General features: G+C 38.5%; 1 protein-coding gene across 1 annotated transcript; it reads left to right on the forward strand.

The window, feature by feature from the left end:
• Positions 1–2257: 2257 nt before the first annotated feature.
• On the forward strand, positions 2258–24639 carry tex2l (testis expressed 2, like). The gene is made up of 12 exons (XM_017705536.2): positions 2258–2592; positions 6998–8321; positions 10952–11152; positions 11378–11663; positions 13044–13291; positions 13425–13565; positions 15525–15624; positions 17385–17517; positions 18110–18247; positions 20836–21048; positions 22147–22267; positions 23547–24639. Exons 2-12 carry the CDS (start codon positions 7029–7031, stop codon positions 23700–23702), a joined length of 3030 nt encoding a protein of 1009 aa, XP_017561025.1. The 5' UTR covers positions 2258–2592; positions 6998–7028; the 3' UTR covers positions 23703–24639.
• The last annotated feature ends 239 nt before the right edge of the window (positions 24640–24878 follow it).

The raw sequence follows: 24878 nt of genomic DNA on the forward strand, positions 1-24878 counted from the left end.
GAAAATGGATGGATGGATGTTTCCAGATTGTAGCCAACTAACATTATTGCATGATAAAGCAAATGCAACATGAGTTACATAGAAGAGCTTTTAAGGAGCATTATGACAGAGCATATCAGCTGTATTTGCACTTATGCCTCTGCAATATGAGCTCATGTATAGTGTTATGAAAAAAAATCCTGATTTTTTCTATTATAAGATAGGATGTGGGTCCTTTAAGTAGAACCTTTCCAGCTATGTAGGTTAAAATGTCTTAACAAGCAGCACAATATGTCAGGAAATATGAAATGATATATCAGTCTGGAAAAGGTTACAAAGTCTCTGTTTACAACTGCTCACTTCTTTTGTCTTGTGTATTACAATTATATGTGGTAAGGCCAAACCACATAAAAATGAAAGCGTAAACACATCCAAGACGCATATAAAACAGACACAGATTTGCATTTAAGCCACATGCTATAGCAGTGTAAATGCATCCATCCCTTTAACACCCCTCCTAGTACACCTGAAACTCCACCCCATGCAGTACATCGTTGGGCATGTGATCTGTGTCTGTGTGGAAGATAATCATGGAGGATGCACATGACTGGAAACCTGGCAAAATGAAATGCTTAACAGCAATATAGACAGACACTACTGTGCAAAGCAATCTGCAGACTAAGGGACTGAACGGATAAAAAAATGGCAAGTGATTGCCATGTAACAAGTGGATTTGCATATTCCATCCAACACAGCGATCGAATTTCAGTCCAACTAACCAGAAACGCATTTGACTACTAAATAAAAAAGCATGTGGCTAAATTTCTATCAGGAGGCAATACTAGTCACATGAAGAACCAGGTGTAAATGGGGTCAATGCTATTTCTAAGGCTCCAGGGAACCATTGCAGTGGAATCTTCCCAGAAGTGGCTGGCCTACCAGAATTCCTCCATGAGTAAGGTGACGAATCATCCAGGAGCAAAAGAACCTAGATGAACATCTAAGGAACTGCAGGCCTCACATGTCTCAGATTAGGTAAGCCTTCATGATTCTTCATGAGTGTGATGGTGTGGGGATCCTTTGCTGCTTCAGGGCCTGGGTGACTTGCCATAACGACTTGCCATAACTGAGCCATGAATTCTGCTCTCTCATGAATTCTGCTCTCTATTAGAAAAACCTATAGGAGAATGACTGTTTGTCAGACTGTGATCTGAAGCTCAAGCACAGGAGAACAATCTAAAGCACAACAGCAAGCCACTTCTGAATGTCCCAAAAGGTGTGTTGGAGTGGCCTGGTCAAAGTACTGATGTTCGCAGCATCTTAATGACAAGATCTTAAGATTGTAAAAGGGTAGTTAATGCTCAAAAGCCTTCCAGTGTGGCTGAATTAAAACAGTTCTTCAAAGACAAATGGGACATTCCTCCACAGTGATGTGAAAGACTGCTGTTTGGGTACAAGAAGTGTTTGCAGGTGTTGCTGCTGAAGATGGCACAACCTATTATTTAGTTTGGTGGTGGTGGCAATTTCCACACAGGTGATATAGCTATTGCAAAAATGTTTTTCCTTCAATAAAGGAATCAATCATTAAAAACATTTTTCCCCTTGTATTCTCTTTGTCTTGTATTACATTTTGTAGGATCTGAAACTATTGAGTGTAACAAATATGCAAAAATCGAGTCAAATACTTTTTCACAGCACTGAAAAAAATATGGAGTATGAGTAATTGTGTCTATTATGTGTTTATAATGCCTTGTGTTCTTCTGTTATTACTGTAACACCAATGACTACATCTATCTATGTATTATGTGTACCTTCTATTCTTTGTTTTAATGTGGGTTCCACTCCATAAAACTGGGCCAGAGCACATCTCGTTTGTACTATCTTCCTTTCTAGCACAGTCTGACAGGGTAATGCATTCATAATGCCTTTTGGGAGGCTGCTGCAGAAAACTGGCTGCTGTTACTTTCATCTGGGTTTCTCCTGTCAGTGGTGTGGCGTTTCAGCCCCGTTTTCCCTTTCGTTAATGTGCAGCTGTAACGAGTGCCAAGCTCAGCATGTGCTGCAATGTGTTTGAGGGGTGAGCATGTTGGGGCTAGGGGTGCTTAATCTGGATTAATGTGGACCGCAGCCATGCACTGCATAATCAGGATTGGTGAGCCGCTGCTGTTGGACCAAATCACATCTGGACAGAAGCTGAAAGGAGAGGGGGGGCGGGGGGGCGGGGGTGTTTGACTCCGTGCGCGATGAGCCAACCCAGTTTTACACATCAGAGCGCTGTAGCGTGCTGTGTTATCGCAGAGCTCAGAAAACGTAGAAAAAAGTACCAGTATCAGTGTGGTTTCAAACCCATGCCAACTCAGACGTGCCCATCTGTCCAAGCCTTCAGGGCTGAACCTCCAACAGCAGCTGCTCGCCAAGCGGCTTCATTCATGAGGAGAGTTTAACACTCCTAGTCTAGTTTCTAGTTAGCTAACGCAGCGGCTAGTCTCTCTGCTGACGTCGGCTAGTTCCATCTCCAGCGTTTCTGAAGCTCAGTGTTTCAGGACGATGAGCACAAAGTGCCCCCAGGATGGTGGGAGATCTGTATTGAAGTGGAAGAGTAGCTGGAACTTGGTAAGACGTTTATTTCTCATTTACCACTACGTTTCACCGATAGTGAAAGTAATTAGACATTATGTATCTGCTCCACTTAAACAACCATTAGTTAAAGCGTTATAAATGTAGACCACATAACGTTATCTGGTGTACCTCAAAAACGATGAGCAAACTCGTTACTATGATAACCGTTGCAATGGTTACACCTCAGCAAAGAACTGTTACACCTTCTAACGGTTGCAGCTCAACTCGCAAAAGCATTATTAATATACATTGAGCTGACACCTAAAAATCAGCACGAGTATTCCTGTACAGGGTGTGACTATTACATCTGAAAATTCATTAGCAAAAGCATAAATATGTACGATATAACGCTTACATCTCCAAAATCATTTAGTTACTGACAGTCGTGTGAGAAGTGAAGCACTAGTTCAGATGATTTCAGAAGACTCTTTATGTGACCGTAATCTCCATAAACCCTGAAAGAGAGTAATGCTAAAATTCCTAGTGAAACCAGGTTTCACTTTAAGGTTCTTCAGTTACATTCAGACATTTGCTAATATTAAGAATGATATAAAGTAAAGCTAAAACTTTATGTGAGCTAGTGGCTCGTTATTGCTTGTGCATGTGTTTGTCTCCATCCAGTGCTCTGCTATACACTCATGTTCCAGCATGTCATCTTTTCCAGTGAATCCTCGTTATTATGAAGATAATCCATGGGAAACATTTGTCTGATGTTACACTTAATCTGTTATGCTCAATCCGACTGTCTCTTTGAGAGCACATGCCACGTACTCTTCATATAAAAATATATATGATTCTCTCTGGATTTTTAAACATGAAGTAGATCTAAATGGATGGTTTTTAAAAGCTGATGATTTTAAAATGCTAATCATATACATAATGTGTTTGAACATATCCAAATGAGTAATATAATGCCTCTTTAAGAAAGACTTAGAGGTGCAAAAAAACCCTCCAAAACAACTCAAACAGCCAGTGTACACTTGTATGTAAACTATCTTTGAAATGTATTACATTTCAAAAATGTGTGCCATGAAATTTCTTTTCTGTAATATTCTGCTGCTGACAATCAAAAAGCTCTTGTATTTAAACATGTAAGAAATCCTGCAGTGTCTTTTGTATTACCAAAATGCAAGCACACGTTTAGAGAATGAAAGAATGTGTTCATTTCTTATGTACCTTAAGCACGTTTAAAGTGCCATGCAAAGAACCACAAAGGAGCAGCAGCACTTTTGAGCAGTTCTTGCTGACAGGTCATTAAGTCAGCAGCACAGAAATGTAGACAGCAGAATCTAACAGAAGGGAACAGAGCTGTCCATCGACCATTGGCCTAATACTTTACCACACTATTAAACTATAAACTCATTTTTTATTTATTTTTCAGATGTTGTAGTACTGCATATTGTTCAAGCGGCCATTCGGGTTAATATAAGACCCACTGAGGCATTTCCAATGTAGGGCACCAAGGTATGACAGAAGAGAAATGTTTATGCCTGTAGTCCAGAAATTGGTAATAATAACATTTGCTCAGCTACAGCTCTTGAGTTTGGAGGGATTTTGCATGTAATCAATTATATTTGAGTTTAGAGTCCAAAAATTGAAGATCCTTTAGTTTTACATTGGAATTGTAAAGCTAATGTTGCATGTTGAATAATTAAAAGCTTATACCTAACCAATTTGAGATTTCAAAATACATGTCTGAAGCCTCATTCAATTTGTAAGTGATCGTAAATAAACTTCCTATGCATTTGCTGACACTACATACTATCTTTGAAATCTGTCACTGCTCTTTTTACTGACCACGTTTATAGACAATGGTGTTTCACAAACTTATCCATTGACATGCCACGTTTAAAGGTTTGAGCTCTTCAGTTTGACCTAATGTTTCTCTGTGTAGATGGCTTGGGAATATGCATGGTTTTATACACTTGTTAGCAATGGGTGTGGCTGAAATACCTGACCTTAGTAATAAGGAGGAGTGTCCACATACTTTTGGTCATATCGTTTATCTCGGCTGATCAACTACATTTAGCATAAGTGGAAAATTGTGTCAAGTTACCAATCGTGAATAAATGGAATTTTCTGCTCACCTAGTCTTGTCTTTTAAGGAATTGGTTATTTTAGTTTACCTTGGATTTAGTCAGTTGCTTATAACTGAAATGGACTATGGCTCACATGGTGCTTGTTGATACTTGTCACATGACTGTTTTTGTAGGATAGAATTGCCTATGATAGGAAATCAGATGTGACAGGTGTGTGTGTGTGTGTTTGGTCTAACAGTGCTGTTTGCTTGTTATTTCATCAGTCTGTTGTAGGTGGAAGTACAGTTTTAAGGGAATTGGTAGTCTGCTGCTGCAGAATTTGTGTCACAGTGTTATATAACCAGACGAGGTAGTCTTTAACTCACTTTTAAATGCTCTGTTTGACCCAGAAAGATAGTGGAAGCTCATGGCTTTTGATACAGCTATTCTTGCTAGTTAAATGATGGGGCTATGATACATTTCTCCTGACAGATATTTCCCATTTTTTTCATAGTGCTCTTTAAAAAGACTTTTAAAAAGAAGAAGATTCTTTATCTTCCAAGGGCATGATGAAGCTGTGAGCAGACTGGTTATGATGAACAGTGCATTGCTGAATTGTGATCAGTTCTCATATGTCTTAAGCATTATGTAACCTTTCTCAAACACCTCTAGCAGCTGATGCACAATGGGACCGTCCTGCACCAGGCAGTATACTTTAGTACATGAAAATAGCCGCTGCTACTTAGGTTTTCTCCAGGGTGGAGTGTGTGTGAACTGTGAGCCTTTGGGGCAAAATCTATTCTGAGTGCTTTATGGGACATGCATTGCTCTACCAAGCAGAAGGTGAACTTCCATAAGTAAATCCAGCCATTCAGGATATTATTTCCTGCTCCACTAATTCGGAAACAACACATCAAGATGTCACAGGAGAAAATGTGCATGTATTATTCTTAAATAGTCTTTAATCCACATGATGACTAGCTTCATCGACTTTGTAGCGTGACAGCTTAATATAATCACAGCTGTTGCCCTGTCCTCCTTTTTTACATAATTTCAGAAAAGAAAAGAATTTGCTGTTCTATTTTGAAGCGCATCCAAACCTTATATTACTGTGTCTGGCAGCAGATGGAGATCTGAATGCTCCTTTTCAAAACAGAATCCAGCCAATGCTTTTTATTAAAAAAGCAAAATGGCAAATGTAATTGCGCAGAGGCATTAATTCAGACTTCTGTCAGTCTTTTATATTAAAAAGGAGAATGATAATGTATGACAATCAGTGAGAATCCTATAAAAGAGAATTATCCAATATTTATGAGGCAGTAGTAGTTGAAAGCTTTTGTCATATTTTCCCCAAAAAGGGCTGATGTACAACCCCAATTCCAATGAAGTTGGGACGTTGTGTAAAACATAAATAAAAACAGAATACAATGATTTGCAAATCCTTTTCCAGCCCGAGCTCATCTGAGATGGACTGACGCAAAGTGGAAAAGTGTCCTGTGGTCTGACGAGTCCATATTTCAAACTGTTTTTGGAAATCATGGACGTTGTGTTCTCCGGGCCAAAGAGGAAAAGGACTGTCTGGATTGTTATCAGCGCAAAGTTCAAAAGCCAGTATCTCTGATGGTATGGGGGTGTGTTAGTGCCCATGGCATGGGTAACTTGCACATCTGTGAAGGCACCATTAATGGTGAAAGATACATACAGGTTTTGGAGCAACATATGCTGCCTGGATGGAACGTCTTTTTCAGGGACGTCCTGCTTATTTCAGCAAGACAATGCCAAGCCACATACTGCACGTGTTACAACAGTGTGGCTTCATAGTAAAAGAGTGCGGGTACTAGACTGGCCTGCCTGCAGTCCAGACCTGTCTCCCACTGAAAATGTGTGGGGCATTATGAAGCGCAAAATACGACAACGGAGACCCCGGACTGTTGAGCAACTGAAGTTGTACATCAAGCAAGAATGGGAAAGAATTTCACCTACAAAGCTTCAACAATTAGTGTCCTCAGTTCCCAAACGCTTATTGAGTTAAGGAAAGGTGATGTAACACAGCGGGAAACATGCCCCTGTCCCAACTTCTTTGGAATGTGTTGCAGGCATCAAATTCAAAATGAGTGAATATTTGCAAAAAACAATAAAGTTTATCCGTTTGAACATTAAATATCTTGTCTTAGTAGTGTATTCAATTGAATATAGGTTGAAATTCTGTTTTTGTTCTATTCATATTATGTTTTTATTTACGTTTTACACAACGTCCCAACTTCATTGGAATTGAGCTTGTATGATAAACAGAAAGAGTGCTAAAAATAGTAGAGTAATGTTTGTGAGGCATGACAGTTAATCGACTTTTTTTTGTTTTTATCTTTTCTGTTGACTCAAAGGTGCCTCGTGTCTCCTGTGTTGAGAAAAGACATGGCAGGAAGTGAAAGATGCCCTTCTGAGACCCAGCTTCCAGCACTAAAGCCTCATCCACCTGAGCAGCACGAGTCAACTAGGAGGGGAATAGTCATTCAGCTGACTGGAACAGAGGGTGAATGGGACAGTCTTGATGATAATGAGCTCATTTTCACACTGGACAAGGATGGCCAGAAATCTCTCAGCTCCACAAACTCCCTCCCAAAGCCCAGGCCATGCTCCATGGACATCCAGACAGATGACGAATGGGGTCCCCACTCATCCATGTTCCACGTGCCCTTGTCCCCATCTTCTCCAGGTTCTTTGGGAGATTGCTCCTCATCCTCTGGTCTGGGCTTTCTCTCACCCACTCACCGTCCACTGGCTAGCCTTGTGAAGTCTTTATCCACAGAGCTAGAGCTGAAGGACACTTCGTCACTCAAGCCCAAGCCTCTGCTCAGCCTGGTTAAGTCCATCTCCACAGAGCTTTCTCGCAGCGAGCCTGAAGTTTCCCAGTCTAAGTCAGACTCCAAGCTCAATCTGCACCTGTGGACACAGCTGACCCAGCCTAAAAAACGCAATGGGGACTCCCGCACTGCCCCCCCATCCCCTGTTGATCTGTCTCCTTCTGAACCCAAAGCAGGCTTCTTCAAAGCGGAGCTGGAGGACACCCGCCGCAAGCTGACCGAGGCCATGCATGAACCCCTCAGCGTCTTCAGCAAGATCATGCGTGAAGACAGTGTGGGCAGCCCTAAGCACCATAAAAGCACAGGTTCTATGGATTCTCTTTACTCTAAAGGATTTGGAAGGTCAAGTGGAGACCATACAATGTCCTGTGAGTGCCCTATCAGGAGTGGTAAGAGAGTGGAATGTGATGGACTTCCCATGTGTAACTGGGCTGTGAGACAACGTAAGAGATGTCCTCAAAGATCTTACCTTTCGCACAGTCACCACAGCAAACCAGAAGACACAGTAGCCACACCAGAGGTGTGCTCAAATGGAGATGTTATGCTCGATGGTGAAATAACCGATAAAAGTGGCCCAGCAGAAGAACAACCATGTTCTCCTGTCCCAAAGACGGCTCTTGGCTGTGTTGTTGCTTCGTCCTACTGCTACTTCGTCTTGCCTTTGTCCCCTTATTGGTCTGGAATGTTTGTAGGCTTGGCATTGGGCTTCATGCTAGGGCTTCTGCTTATCCGATTAGGTCTGACCATGGCACAGCCGCATAATGGACACCCATATAGACTCAATGAGAACCCATATGACAGGTTTCAGAGTGAGTCTTTCCAGAGCAACACACATGCACTTAAGGTATTTTTAACTGTATTTTTTTTTTTCTTGAATTCAAACACAAGACATTTTCAGAATATCATATATAGAATATCAGAAATCATTTTGCAAGCTTGTAAGCTCAGTTTCTGTTTGACTGATCCTTCTCTGAATGGGGGCACACTTCTTTTCCACTGACCGATCACATGCTTTGTTGCATAGTATATGGAAATTCATGGAGTGTGCACAATGTACATGTAGTTCACATCTCCACACAACATCTGTGGTAGTTTGTTTTCTTTGCAGTTATGTTATATTGTTCACCAAGGTTCAGTGAACTTCATCTAAGCTAGAATACTGAAGCCCAAATGTAACATGGGGCAAATTTACTAATTTTACTAATTTACTTATTTTGGCGGCTGTTATGATTTACTAAGAAAGTGCAATAGTGCTTTAACACCTATAAAATGATCAATGGGAAAGTTACTGCCCTTTTTGTGAATTTTGCCTTGGTGCATGTGCATTTATAATAGTTTCCCTCTCAAAGCACAAAATACTGTTTATAATAATGAAGCACCTACGGCCATTCACCAAGACTAATAGTAAAAAAAGTAAAGTAAAGTAAAGTAAAGCACTCTATGCTTTATTAAAACTCACATTATATATTAATATTTTTGGCACTAAAATGCCTGTATGTGTTTGTGCTCAGAGAGAAAATATTTTATTTATTTTTGAAGAAATATCTTAAAAATTTAAATAAATATCTGCTATGCATGCCACATTATTGTTTAATGGATAAATACCACACAAAATAGTTTTAGCAAAATTGTGCTTTAAGCTACTTTTTCCAAATATTTTTTTGATAAAATATCAAAAGCAGCTTTTGCCTAAATAATGATCTGAAAGTTTTCTTTTCCAAATGATTGATAAAACCACACATTTTACTCTGCAAAATCCTGCTTTACTAAAGCTCCTCCTCATTATTCCTACGCACTGTAGCTTCTGTGGTTTATGTGTGCACTATTGTGCACTCAGTGGAATTAAACAGGGATTTCACAGTATCACAAAGCTTAGCTCATCTCCTCCAGCTGAAAATAAATGTGTTTCAAAACACTTTTCACTTGAATTTTTGACCGTTTTAGATGTACTGTACATAGATAGGTTACACATTTCTCAAACAGAGCACACTCAATAAAAGTAAACAGGGATTTTACAATATCACATGTTTTCCAAATGCATTGCGCACAGAACTCAGAAGTTCAGTTCAGCCCACGAGCAGAAAATAAGCATGTTTCCAAAAAAGAATAGAAAATAATTTTTCTATTCTGATGAAATTATTGTTATTATTATAATGAATAATTTTCTCAAAATAATTATTTATTATGTTGAAAAATCACATACATTCTGTGCAAGAAATTTTTTTTTCCTGTTTACTTAATAATTCAAAATACTGAGAAAATGAATCACTATTTCAAGCTTATGAGACAAGATTTGAACCTGTAACAGAGTGGGAGTTTTCCCATCTGTGGAAACAGACATATTAAATATTATTTTGAATATTATTTCCTATTAAAAATCATGTGAGCCAAACACTGCACTGCTAATATGTTATTTATGAAGTTGCGCCTGTGTTCATTTGCATGGGATTTCTTAATAGATAACCCACTACACTGGCTGCCCCTAACAGATCAAAGTGTCAGTAGACTGCCTGTAATTATCGCCTCTCTTAGTAAATCTGCTCCACATTCTTGTGTTTGAAGAAATAAAAAATACAAAAGACACACATGCAGTGTTAATCTAAGCAGCTATACAAAACCAGATTCTAGTGTTTTTTCTTTAAATACAAAAAATTTTCTGGATAGTCTAAATCTCCAAAACCATTTTGTTTTGCTTTGATTTTCCGCTGACAGGAGGTGATTTGATTATATAAAAAAAATTATGTAAATCATTATCTGATAAATATTGTTCAGGACTGTCAGCTGTGGTACTGCCGAGCACTCTCTCTCACGAAGTGGTGGCATTGCCCCTCAGGTAGCAGTGTGGCAAACTGCTGTTAAACTACAGCCTTTACTTTTTATAATAATAGAGCATTATAGGTCCTTGGGGCTTATTAATTTATAACATGGTGTGCTCTCAGAATGTGCAGTTAATGTGAGGCTGCTGAGCGTTTCATTAATGTTCTGGCCTGTGATTCAGTCTGTTGAAGAACAGCTGACGCAGAACAGCAGCCGCCTACGGCCTGTCAGAAACACACGCTGAGTAAAACAACACCTTGTCTGACTCACTGCTAGAACTGTTTCGGAGTCAAGCTGTCACAAAAACTGTCTAAATAGAATCTTTTTGTAAATGTACATTGCAAAATATATGAAGCATAAGTGCAGAAAATGTGGCAACACTTTTATATTTAGATATTCAAGCGATAGTTTGAAAAATGCAATTTTCTTCTTACTCCAAATGTAGTCAGTCAGACAAACAGTCTCATGTTTGCTTCAGACAAAAAAAAAAACCTAAAGCACAAAACTAAAAAAGTGTGTATTGGCTGAGGGGATAAAAAGTGTGTGAATATTTTGCATTAACATGATTTTTGTGAGATAAGTTATTGCTCTGTTGGTATAGTATTATGTTGAGATCTGAGAAAGTGAAAAATGTGAAAATGTATTTCTGTCTCTCAGGGCTGGATGAATGAGATGTATGCATATGATCCAGAGACCTACTGTCCCTCCTTAATGCACTCTGTCTATGCTACGCTGGATGGGTCGTGTCTTCGGCTGGACTACCCCAGAAACAACATCCCCCGCTGGGCCACATTTGATGAGCCGCTACGTGAGAAAAGTTTCATCCACTCTCGTACGTTCCAGCTGGATGGAAGCAAGGTCTGTGCATGTCCTGTTAAACAGGCCATGTTCTACATTTTTTTATATTTTATATTTATTTCGCTTTTTTCCCTGTATACCTAGTTCACCAAACCCTTTAATATGTGATGAAAAGAGATTCACAATATGATGTAATTAAAAGTTTCTAATGAAAACTGTCCTCCTTGCATGGAATTTTAATACAGTGATGCATAAATGTTATGACAACTGTTCTTTTCACAACAGGTGTTCCTGCTGCCCCCAGTTCTGGCACGTAAAAGAGTGTGGAACAGGAAATATCCCATATGCATCACTCTGGCTAAAGCAGAGGAGCAAACAGAGGAGGTGGGACTGCTGGAGAGTCATCCTGAGACACACAGACCTGAGAAATCAGCTCATCTACCATCTAAATCCAGCCACCCCACCATACTCTACCTCTTCGGAAGAACAGGGAGGGAAAAGGAGGAGTGGTTCCATCACCTTCTCTCTGCATCCACTGTCAAAGAAGAGGGCCACTGTGAAACCACATCAGGCAGGAGCATAATGATCTGTACTATTGGAGTAATTGTAGAAAATAATGACATTTCAAGTGAAAGTTTAGCAAAACGTTTGCACAGGATAATGTACTAATACTAACAAAAAGTGGGAGCTAATAACCACTGCTTACCATTTTGCAAATTGCATGCATAAATCATTGCACACTTGCCTCAAGCCACATTTGTTAAGTTATCTCAAATTGATTTGCCTATGGAAGGGCAACATTCAAACTTCAGGATGGGCTGCTGCTCATATTTGTGTGTGGCATCCACACTTAAAGATACTATATGTCATACAGTTAGGATTGCCGAATTTCCGTCCATGCCACAACTGGGCAGGCTGACTGTTGGGTATCTAGTAAGCATCTTTTAACAACTTTTATGTCCTATTCTGTCTTTTTTGTGTGTACGTGTGCTTCACAACAGTCAGATAACTGCCTGAGTTTTTGGTGAGTTTTTACATTTTTATTCAGACTTAAGGAAACTACAAAAATAATAATAGGTGGAACTCTTTGTGTTGTACAAATAATTTTACAATCTACTGTTTCTTTAGCCATAGTGTAATACAGATAAAACCGTGAGAAAACAACCAATTGTTTATTCTTCTGTAGGCTAAACAACATATAAGATAAAGATGCATTTTTAATTAATTTTTGAAAGCAGCTGTAATTAAGAAATACCAAGTTCACTTATCCTACATCTTTATTCTTGAACCCTGCCACTTGTGCCTACTCAGTCAAATAGTAGTGGCACAACTGGTGGTGTACAAATTTGTTGTGCTATTTAGTATGGTATATGCAGTGTGAAAAACATCCACAGTTGAAAACCTCTCTGTGTATGAGAGAGAGAGAGAGAGAGAGAGAGAGAGAAAGAGAGAGAGATGGAAGAGCTGATGATTGGCACTTTATCTACTTTAATAAATGGAATGCTCAACTCATCCTTACATTGTAACATTTGGTCGACTAGTCAAACTGGACACCAGAGCTCAAAAAACAGACACGTGACAACCCTATATGTAATGTAAAAAAACATGTTATCTAAAAGCATGTTAGCTAAAAGCAGTAATAGCAACCACTTGGAAGCTTAGATTTTGTCTATAACAGAATTAGTGTCAGAAATCACATAAGCAGTTTTGTTTGAGGTTATTTAACAATTCAACAGGGTTTGAGGAAAGTGTGTGATGATTTAGGCGTCCACTTTGCACAATGCAACATCGTGTTCTACAGCTTATGTTAGCTTCATACCTCCTGCGCAGAACTAAAGACCTCAGAAACAAAACATGTCTTGGTTGCTCTGTTTCTGGGGGACAGTCTATAAATGATATTTTTAGTTAGATTTTTTTTTAAATCAGCCAAATCATTGCCTTTTCTATCTAGATGTGTCAGGGATGCAAGAGGAAGGCTCCTGGTGTCAGGTGCAGGTTACTGGTATCTCCAGCAGGGGTAGCACTGAGAACATTTCGTCTGTGCCTGTGTTCCCTGTTGACATGGTGGGCAGAATGAGGGAGAATGTCCTGCTGGACTACACCTCCTACATGACCTATCTCATCTACTCAGCACACACCAGTCCACTAGCAAGCTCCTGTCATAGCAGCACTCAAGGCAGTCCCACTGACAAAGAGCAGGTTTGTGAAAGTACACGCCACGCAAGCATCTCACGGTTTTATCACATAGACAATTATTTAAACTGCTGTTTGATAAACTATAATGTAAATAGTTTTATCATTAAGTTTACTTTTACAATTTTATTTACTCCAGAATGTATGTTATCATGGAGAGGAGACGCAGCCAGTTTGGATCAATGCCCTGATTGGTCGAATCTTCTGGGACTTCCTCCATGAAAAGTACTGGGCGGATCAAGTAGCCCACAAGGTTCAGCGCAAGTTGAGTAAAATAAGGGTAGGTGAAAGTAAAAAAAAATCTACATCTAAAAAACACCATCTAAACTAATATATTTAGTAATTCAAATGATGTCAAGTTATTTAAAGAGGTTCATTCAAAGTGCAATGTTTATAACATGGTCACTCTGAATCAACCCATTGTCATTTGTGAGTTTAGTAAAGTCAGAGAGGACTATACTTACAGCAATCAACAATGTTATGCAAGAGGGTTTGAGATAAATCTCTGACCCTTTAACAGTTCAATTTGATCATGATACTTAAATAATTAATGCATTATTAAAAATTCCATATTTAACCACAATAGATTTCATTACTCAGTGATAAAAAAAAACACTGAATATGTTAGAATACAATGGAACAGTGGTTGTCAACCATAATAGTTCTGGAAGATATGGATTGAATTGGTGTAGAAATGAAGTCACAGTGAAGTCAGCAATGTCTTTGCCAGATTTATTTAAAGAATTTGTCACACAATAGGTTTTAAAAGGTTGCAGACAAATGATGATCATGGGAAAAAGTGTTTAAATTGGTTCAAATAAGAGGAAAATAGAATAAAGAATAAATGAAGGAGCTGAGCCCACTTCATCATTTCGTTCCACTGCTCCCTGTTCCCAAAACACCAATAACAGCCTGCTACTGTTGACCTCAAGCTTATCCAGCTAATCTTCTGTCACTGGCTGGCCTGACAGCCTCATATCTCTGCTTTAACCCTTTTTTAAGCCTGTTTCTCGTATATTGTCTGAGAGCCTCTTGTCTGATCACCTTAAAGTGTTCTTTATGCCTTCCAAGTGCGCAGACTAAATAGATTGTAAAGATGTCACAGATGACATGTGCTGTTCTTTTTGTATAACTAATTACTTTTTTGGGTACAGTATGAGTTGTTATCTATGACCATAACTGCCAGAGAGAGAGAGAGAGAGAGAGGGGAAGAGCCCCCAGATCCATGAGTCCCCAGGCTATCTGTAAACAGCACAGAATTCTCAAATGTTCAATGATGAGTATAAGCTAATCATATGAAATCCATTGATACATATATCCAAGAACAATGCTAGGGGGCTGTTCTTGGAACAAATTTTATTATTTTAAATATGACAAATATAAATGCTGTTATTATTATTTGCAATAATAAAAGTTAAAAACATCTAAATATTTAGGTCAAGTCCAGTGACTGGTCAGGCAAAATGCATGTCCAATATAACAGTCATAGACTATTATAGTTTATAATTTTAGTGCAAGTCAATGTGAAACATTTCTCACTTTAGATTAATTAATTGCCACAGATTTGTTTGGTGTTTATTATGTTGCATACAGTCTAGTGATTATTGTGTTATTTTTGTTTGTATTTGAAATGATCAGACCAGGTAAACCTTCTTGTGGGTCAGCCAGCAATTGGAAGGTTCAAATCGTAGGCCTGACTGGGTGTTACTGGTTGTGTTCTGAACTGTACCTTGAGGCTGATGCATCACATTACCTTTTTACACTCTTAGGCCCTATTTAATTTTTGAGAAGGTAGAGTAATGCCATTTTCACTTACCTATTTCTCAGTGATTTTAGTTGGAATGTGCCATGTCACTCATTTTTATAGACTCTGCACTGCCATAGCAGTAAAGATCCCAGCACCTTTTACCTTCTGTAAAAAAAGCCATAGAAATAACACAAGGTTATATTAATCCCATGCTAATCAGCATATTGGTAAAAACACTTTCATATTCTTAGGAAAATTAATTTCTTAAATATGGAAGGACTTGTAGAAGCATTTAGGCTGATATATACTGTCCCAGAGTGGTCACCCCGTCTCTTACATTTATACAGAGATTTCTTGTCCTATGTGAATTGATCATGAACATTGCAGATGTCCTGTGGTAAACTGCCATTACCTCACCTCCCCATCCAAAACTAATTCCATCCAAATATGGCTTTAGTGTGATTTTTATGCTGTGTACATTTCTCTCAACAGTTGCCTTACTTCATGGATGATCTGACCCTGACCGAGCTGACCATGGGTTCCTGCATGCCCCAGATTACCAGCACATCCCTGCCACACATCAATACTAGAGGTGTGTAAACATGACTGGACAGAGCCTCTTATAAAAGAGCAGATTAGATGTGCTCTCTCACAGGAGGTGATGGTCTGCCTCTGCGTATGTGCTATCATGTTCCTGTGCTGAGCAGAATGCACTGTTATTATTCTGGTGTAATCTCGGGCAGCAGGAGACTGTACAGGGCTATGACACTCTCTACTGTGACAAAATATGTTCTGTGTTCGTTAATCTGTTTGTACACACAGCTGTATAATGAAAGCTGTGTATCTATTGAGTGCATTCAGGATTTATTATGCCTGTGAAGGGTTGTGGATAGGGGAGGTGGCTGGTGTGGCAGTGTTGTATGTGTGTGGCATACGTGTGTGGCTTTTGCTCTTCTCTGCTTGATGATCTGCAAGCCTTATGTAACACTGCACGTCACTGTCCTGCTTTCGTCCCATTTACAGATTTATAGCACTCATTATAACGGTTGTGGGGTTCATAATCTCCCATAATAGTTTGTAATTCGTAGCCTGTGTCATCACATTTCTCTAATCTTCTCCACTAAGACCTGTGCTAAGCCTTCCTTCAGTAGATCGTTTTTGTTTAGTCTCTATGTTTTCACTTATATTTTTGGACAAATCAGATGTCAGTGGTTTTCAGTCTAGGCTTCGGGGATATACATATATATATATATATATATATATATATATATATATATATATATATACATGTATGTTGTGGCTTGGCAATGACTGCCTTAGAAAAAGAACAAGCTGTTTCATATGTACATTAATTCTGTTCTGATTGGCTGCCCTATATTGTGCCTAATTAAAAAATGATTAACAGTTTTTTTTAAGAAAAGTTGAGAAAATGCACTCCACCCATATACAGACCCTTTATTGGTGAAGTTGCTGATTTTGGCTGAAGTTAGCTCAAGCTAGATATTTTTAATCTTAACAGCCAAACAAATTCAGCAACTCCCTCCAAAGCCTTGAACCCAAAACTTATGCACTCGTGCTGCCTAGGCTAGAATGCCTGAATGCTGGTTGACCTTCTTTTTGAGCCTGTGTATGAAAACATATGACAAGGTCTGAAAAACTTGAAATCAGATTCGGCACCTTTGGCTTTTACATTATTATTTCAGGTTTTACAGGCTGACTCACAGCAGTGCAGGCAGACCATATTTTATTTAATATGTTTTTTTTCACTCTGTAATGCTTCTTCTTTCAGTTTTAACAAAAAAACTTACATGGTGCAGTCTTAAGAATGTAGACTTCAGTTTCACTCATGCAGGACTGACATGAATATAGCTGATAGATTGTTTTGATTGTTTGGTTGGATGTTAATAGTTGATTTTTTCTTGTGTTTACAGTCATAGACACTGCTTTTTAATTGAATTTTAACTAAATTAGGTCCTGACTTAAAATTGATGACCTTTAAAGGGCCCAAAGCTGAATTTTCCTCATGTTCTTAAATATTAAAACAGTTTAACATAGAACATAAACAGTGTTAATGTTTTAAAATATACCATTTACTCCCCAGTTTATGCAGTCCATATATGGACATAGTTTGCTTGAATACATGTTTGATGTCAGTGATGTTTAATTCAAGACTGCTTTAGATACATAAACACACAAAACCTCATAAGTGGCCCACAGGGAAAAATACAGTGCAGGAACGATGTAGAGTATGGACCCCTTTAATTTGGTATATCATTTTGCATGTGGAAATGCTGCATCATTAGGACTGCTGTTGCAGCATTCACTGCATACTGTGCCTTTAATGAATAATAGGACTGTGGCTGCAGCTGGAGATCGAGTACACAGGTGCCCTGCAGATGACACTGGAAACCAAGATTAACCTGTCCAAACTGGGCAAGGATGGTGACACAGAGGTGTTTAGAGAGGTGGAGACCTACCGTGTGCAGTAAGTGTGTGCCGAGGGCTTTTAACCCATCTCGCAGCCATCTCACCACGGGTCTATAAAAAAGAGTTTTAACTTTTAACTTAAGTTACTTTGTTAGCTATGTGGCTAATTCTAATGTTTTTATTATGTAAGCTTGTAGAATGAGTGTTTTTTGCTTGCATTTTCACTCTCATGAAGAACATAGCTCTGATTAACTCTACACATCATTCTGTATAACTGTAGACATTTGTGAGTGTGTGTGCAGCAACAGTATATGCACGCTGTGTTGATTCGACAGCACAACCAGGGTTAGCCAGTAAACACAGCTAGCAAGTAAGTCCGCTATATCAGCAAATTTGGCAACTTTATGCCTGTATTTTAATAGTTGCAAACAACGAACAAGGAAAAACCATTAAATCGTTAATCACAATTGTTTATATGACAACGAATCTTCAGGTAAAATTCCATGATTGTGACAGCCCTATCATAGAGTGTTTTTATTACTGTAGAAAATCCTGCCAAACAAAACCTAATGGCAGCAGATTTTGTGTTGTTTCGCTATCAGTTCATGTCTTTGATTACTGATGAGGCTGTTTCTGGCTTCCCCTGGCAGCACCAGGTCCAAGCTCTCTGTTCTGGCTGATAGTGATGAAGAGTCCTCCAGTGCAGGGTCCTCTGATGAAGAGGAGGCTCCATCCACTGAGCCTCAAGGCACTCTGGGAGAGAAGGGAACTGTTCCTGGTGCTGAAAGGTGACTGAAAAAGCTTGAATTTTAATGCTACAGCACTTTCATTCTGTTCAGCAAATTTTTTAGGTGTATGTCAAACCTTTATCAAACTAACATACTAGCATACAGCACTAACATACTACTGGAAATTTCCCCAAGGAAAAATCTAATGCTGGTGCACATGAACATTTTTTAACTGTTTCAGATTAATTAAACATGGGCATTTGAAGCATGTAAAAGACATTCCATACTTTATTCCATATGTATATATATATATATATATATATATATATATATATACTGGTCAAAAAAATTAAGGGAACACTCAAATAACACATCCTAGATCTGAATGAATGAAATATTCTCATTGAATACTTTGTTCTGTACAAAGTTGAATGTGCTGACAACAAAATCACACAAAAATCATCAATGGAAATCAAATTGATTAACCAATGGAGTCCTGGATTTGGAGTCACACACAAAATTAAAGTGGAAAAACACACTACAGGCTGATCCAACTTTGATGTAATGTCCTTAAAACAAGTCTAAATAAGGCTCAGTATTGTGTGTGGCCTCCACGTGCCTGTATGACCTCCCTACAATGCCTGGGCATGCTCCTGATGAGGTGGCGGATGGTCTCCTGAGGGATCGCCTCCCACACTTGGACTAAAGCATCCACCACCTCCTGGACGGTCTGTGGTGCAATGTTGGTGGATGGAGTGAGACATGATGTCCCAGATGTGCTCAATTGGATTCAGGTCTGGGGAACGGGCGGGACAGTCCATAGCTTCAATGCCTTCATCTTGCAGGAACTGCTGACACACTCCAGCCACATGAGGTCTAGCATTGTCCTGCATTAGGAGGAACCCAGGGCCAACCACACCAGCATATGGTCTCACAAGGGGTCTGAGGATCTCATCTCGGTACCTAATGGCAGTCAGGCTACCTCTGGCGAGCACATGGAGGGCTGTGCGGCCCTCCAAAGAAATGCCACCCCACACCATTACTGACCCACTGCCAAACCGGTCATGCTGAAGGATGTTGCAGGCAGCAGATCACTCTCCACAGCATCTCCAGACTCTGTCACGTCTGTCACATGTGTTCAGTGTGAACCTGCTTTCATCTGTGAAGAGCACAGGGCGCCAGTGGCGAATTTGCCAATCCTGGTGTTCCCTGGCAAAAGCCAAGCGTCCTGCACGGTTGTCCTAGACATGTCACTGCCTGTGAACATGCGCTGTAGTCTAACCAAGTTATATATATATGTCTAGGACTTCCAGTAGTGCTAGAGTAACTTTTTTTCCTCATAAGTTTGGTCCCACATATTGGAAATCAAAGCATGATTGGTTGATTCCACAGTTAGTTCCTAATTATGTTGGTGGTTAATTTTAGACGTAAGGCCTTCAATTCAGCCTCTGAAGTCCTAACTAATGGGATTATCTTGGCTGTACCTGCTTAGAAACCACCCAGACAATTGTCTGTTGAACGTTTTGAGATTTTAACCCTTTGTTTCTGACCAAATTGAAAAAAGGGTGTTATTACAGCACTTGCTGACAACAAGCATTATGCTACTATAAAAATGAACCAGAAATTACTGACATGTATTTTATAACTCTCAGAAATCTGTAGGGTTTCTCTAAAGGTCTCAAGAGGCATTTAGGGATCACCATTGATATACAGGACTCTGCAAAAGCAGCTGAGAAAGTGGTTTAGAGTTATTTACCTTAGATGTAAGTGTGTTTGTTGTAGTAAAAACACTGTATACCAGTAGCATAAATACAAATGACCATAAATACAATTTAATGAAGAACTGATTAACTGAAGCAGGTATAGATGATAACTGTAGATGCTGGGCTTCCCCAAGGAGATGTTTGGAAGTGGATGAGCTAACATACTGACAGACATAAAATAGTTTATTTGTTTATTTGTATTTTAAAAAAAAAAAGTATCACTTATGCTCACTGCCCAGATAAGTAACTTTACATATAATTTTCTTTGAGGCCTAAGACTTTGTCCAGTACTGTATTTTATGCAATGAATATAATGTTCAAAAGTCAGAGACCGCTCTTCTTGATTTAATTTCCTGCCACCCAGTCTTCTAGTCTTCTAGTTCTAGTCTTATCTGATGGTGACATTATTGGCTATTATTGACTGGAAATTAAAGAAATGATGGGTGATCTTTGACTTTTGCACAGTACTGTACGTATTGTCTTGAACTCATTTCAAGGCAAAAATTAAGCCCATATCTGCTTTTTTAAAGCCTAAATTTTGCACATTATGTATTGGACACACTGGCATTATTTCCTGAAGGTATCAAGTAAATTTGCGATGACCAGTCAGGAGGCCTTGGGTGCTTTCACATGGATTGACCCTGAACATAACATTCTTTAACTTACAGAGGCCAAACATCTCTTTACATAGACTTAAACAGGGTACACCTTGAAACTGCTTTTTGCTCTAGATTTAGTCATCACTGACTCAGATGTGTTTAATCTGTGCTTGGGCTCACTGCCCTCTCACAGTATTACTTTACGACATAGTCTTTTTTTTTTGGATTTCGTGGTTCACTCAGGACAGTGTGATGAGGACTCTCTAACTCCTCCTCCTTTTTACAGCGGTGCGGCTGTGGGCAGCACAGGCCGGCGGATTTTGAGATTTGTCGACAAAATCGCTAAATCCAAGTACTTCCAGAAGGCCACAGAAAATGAGTACATCAAAAAGAAGATTGAGGAGATGTCCAACACGCCTCTGCTGCTTACGGTCAAAGTTCAAGAACTTTCTGGAACACTTGCTATCAACATTCCACCTCCCCCAACAGACAGAATTTGGTAAAATACACATAAACAGTCTGTGGTGATTATGATCAAGGTTTTGTCTGTAATCTTGAAAAGCATTAGCTAAAGGTTATATGGTACTTTAACAGTCCTGAGTAGCACTCCACAAACCGAAGAAAATGCCACAATATTGCAACAGATTGTAATTTTGATATGTATTATCATGATTTTCAATGTATTAATGTAATATAAAGAGAAATTCCAGAACTTATTTCAGATTTCTCTATAATTCAATCATTGAGAAGTCAACAAATTCATTCAGAGTGATTTGATGTAAAATGGTTTATTGTAGAAAAACTTAAGGACACAGATTTCTTTACAGTTGTGGTAAAAAGAACCAGGGATTGAATGTCTGCAACACTAAGCCATTTTATTTTACTATGCATCTGTTGAAATGTTATATGTAATATTAATAATAATAAAATAGCTTATTATATACAGCCTATATGGTGGCTTATTCATAACCATTTCATGGAATATTTTTCTGTGAGGGAGCTTTGAGAGGCATTAAAGTCTTCAGACATCTGGTTCCTATGAGCACCACTATGAACAATTCTGACTCGGTAAGTTCCTCTACAATTAACCATTTTACACTGAATCACTCGGAACGACTTTGTTTATTCAGATTCGTTATGATCTTAACAAATTAATTATGTGGAATTTTGGAAAAATCTGTGAATTTCCCTTTTAAAAACATATTGGTGAATCAGTAATGTGACATGGTTAAGTATTAGCCTATATTATTTTCACCACTTTTATTGGATTATAGGAGTATCTTGATTCACCAACAGAAAATCATCTAGAACTGTCATTGGTCTAGATGCTCACAGACCACAGTGAAATATCATTGTGATTGGTCAGAGGGCTTGTTTTGCAATTTGCACCTGTGATATCAGTACTGCAATAGTAAATATTGCAATAACAACTAACGAACAAAATATTGCCTGTGATTTATTCTCTATTAGAGAATATAAAGATTAGAAAAGAGTGCAGAAAGTGTGTAATGTACAAAATAAAACATATCAATGTCCTTCAGCTCTGCTGATGCATACTGGAGAAAATGTTTTATGAATCTTTTTGTCTTACTTTCAGGTACAGTTTCTGTGTGCCGCCAAAGCTTGACCTGCGAGTCAGGCCCAAACTAGGAGAACGGGAGGTGACCTTCTGTCATGTGACTGAATGGATTGAAAAAAAGCTACAGGATGAGTTTCAGGTTAAACATTTACTGTATTTTATTTTTTGAAATTCCTTCAAAGCTATAAACAATTATTACACCCTTCTAGTATTAATGGGTTTGTAGTTATTTAATTTAAGCATGAAATAACCCAAAAAAATACACACTGAAAAACACTGCATTTCTTGATTCTAATGTGCATAGAAGTAAAATAAAATAGAATAAAATGTATTGCATCAACATGATTATTACCAAAAGAATGTAAATTGAAAGACAAAACTGTGTATATGTACTATAACACAATATATGGCATCCATATATGACTGCATGACATGCGTGCATGCAATCTGTAGTTAGAAATTAGCACACTTGGCTAAAATGGCTTAAAAGATGTTTTGGGGATGTACACTTGTATGCAAAGGTTTGAACACCCCTAGTCAAATGGTATGTTTTGTTAATTCTCTAAGCAAAAATAAGTTAACACGTCCTCTACAAGGAGCAAATTTTAATATGGTTTTACTGCAGATTTTAGTGTACAACTTCTGTTTATTTGCTGAATTCGAGATATTGGAATATAAAAAACTTTTGCACAGTCCATATTTTATGCCCCCCCCCAAATAATTTAAATTCAACACATAATTATGCATGTTAGACGTGTGTGTGCTGTGTGCTTATTTTTAACAAAACATGTCATTTGACCAGGTTCACTCTTGCATACAACTTATGTATTATGTTTACGGAAAAGTTTTGGAAGGCTAATAACTTTTAGTGTTTGTCAGCTACATCAGCTTCGTAACTCCAGAGTTGAATTGTGTACTTGTGTACACATTTTGTACACAATGTATACAAATGTACACAATGTACACAAATTGTGTACATTTGATTTACACTTTTTGTGTGTTTATAATAACACTTAATTCTTCCACCATTTCTGTAGATTATTTTGTCACAAAATACACACTTCAAAAGGTGCCATGTTTAAATAGCATAAAATATATGCTGAAGTTACGAGGTTTGATATAACCCGCAGTTATATTGTACTCTTATGCATACATATTTGAATCTAGTAAGTTCAGTGCGCTACTTTCTTCACTTTAGGGCAGGAATGTTCAGTCTTATCCACAAAAGGTTTTATTGCAAGTCAAGCAGAAGCACACCTGATCAGTTTTTTAAACGACCAGTTGATTAAACATGTGAAATCGGTTGTGTGTCTGCTTGTTTGGAGCGAAAACCTGTAGCCACTCTGTGGATTGAACACCCCTGCGTTAGGAATATCATTTTATGATTGTTATATATATTTATCTTTCACGTTTTACAGAAAGTCTTTGTTTTGCCGAACATGGATGACATATGCACTCTAATGCACTCTGCCATGGAGAGCCAGCCAGCGCCTCAGCAGAATCCAGCACCACACTGTTCTACTATGAACTCCTCAGAGACCTGCACCCTCAGCCATACTTCCCAATCAGACTAGTGCCTCATTGCCTCATTCCGCTTGTGAAAATACATCACCTCCACTTCAGTGGGTACGTCATGGAGTTGCAGTGCAAAAAACAACAGGAGTGGAGTTCAGACTTGCTTACATTTCCTTTTACGTGATAAGAAAACAAAGGCCAAGTCAAGCACAGTCTCACTATTGTATATGTGTTTAATTAATGGATCCACAACTGACTGTGAAGTATTTTACTTGTTTATTTTTTTAATAGATACCAAAGAATGTGTAAAAGGTTTATGGACTATAAAGTAGATTCTAAAATAAGGACGGGTATTGACCTATTTATTTACAATTTCTTTGTTAAATAAATACTATTTAGACATTTTAAGTCACAGAGAATATCAAGATGATTGAAGATTATATTGCTACTGGACTTTCACACGAGAGTTATCTTCACCTTCAATGACAATAGGTGATAAAGGAATGCTGTGTGCAGTCTGAACTTTCTTTAGCAAGTGATATATAAGGATTTGCGACCCAGCTGTTGGAATGCATTCATTTAGTAACAACTCTGCTGTTGTCTTGTTTGCTACACAGCAGACTTTAAGACTGCAGGGCACATAAGACTGGATAAAAGCACACAGTGGAAATGTTCTAATTTGATGTAAATATATTGGAATGGATGTAGTTTTTAAGAGTTTGCACATTAAAGGGGCATTCTGGACTAAAACTAGCTTTCAATACATTCTTTGTTTTACATTCTTTGTTAGCTTTGAAATAGTCCACAATTTTATATCATTTTTACATTTTCATCCATCAATGTTCTCTCATTACATTATCCACCATGCATTGCACAAATATGTCAAACAAAAATAAGGGATCCTCTAGCAGTGACAAAGTAATGGACTGATGTAGACGCTAATAAATAAAGGGGTGATAGTTGGCTCCCAACGCTAACATCTGGCTTACTTTTGCATTAACCTGTTAGGGGGGGTGGGGGGGTTGGAGGGGGGAATTTCAAACAGCCCACCCCTATGTATCTGCCCAAAAGCATCTGTTGTTTTTCAAAAGTTGCACTCACCCTCTAGAGTGTTTAGATTGGAAAATCACTTTCAGGACTATTGTGGCACCACTGCAGTAGGCATGTTTCATTTACATGTGCTGAATCTTTTTTAATTTTGACCAGCATGTCCCTTTAATAGGTTGTGTAATGAT

The sequence above is a fragment of the Pygocentrus nattereri genome, chromosome 13 (genome assembly GCF_015220715.1).
Source record: "Pygocentrus nattereri isolate fPygNat1 chromosome 13, fPygNat1.pri, whole genome shotgun sequence".
In the NCBI taxonomy this organism is placed as follows: domain Eukaryota; kingdom Metazoa; phylum Chordata; class Actinopteri; order Characiformes; family Serrasalmidae; genus Pygocentrus; species Pygocentrus nattereri.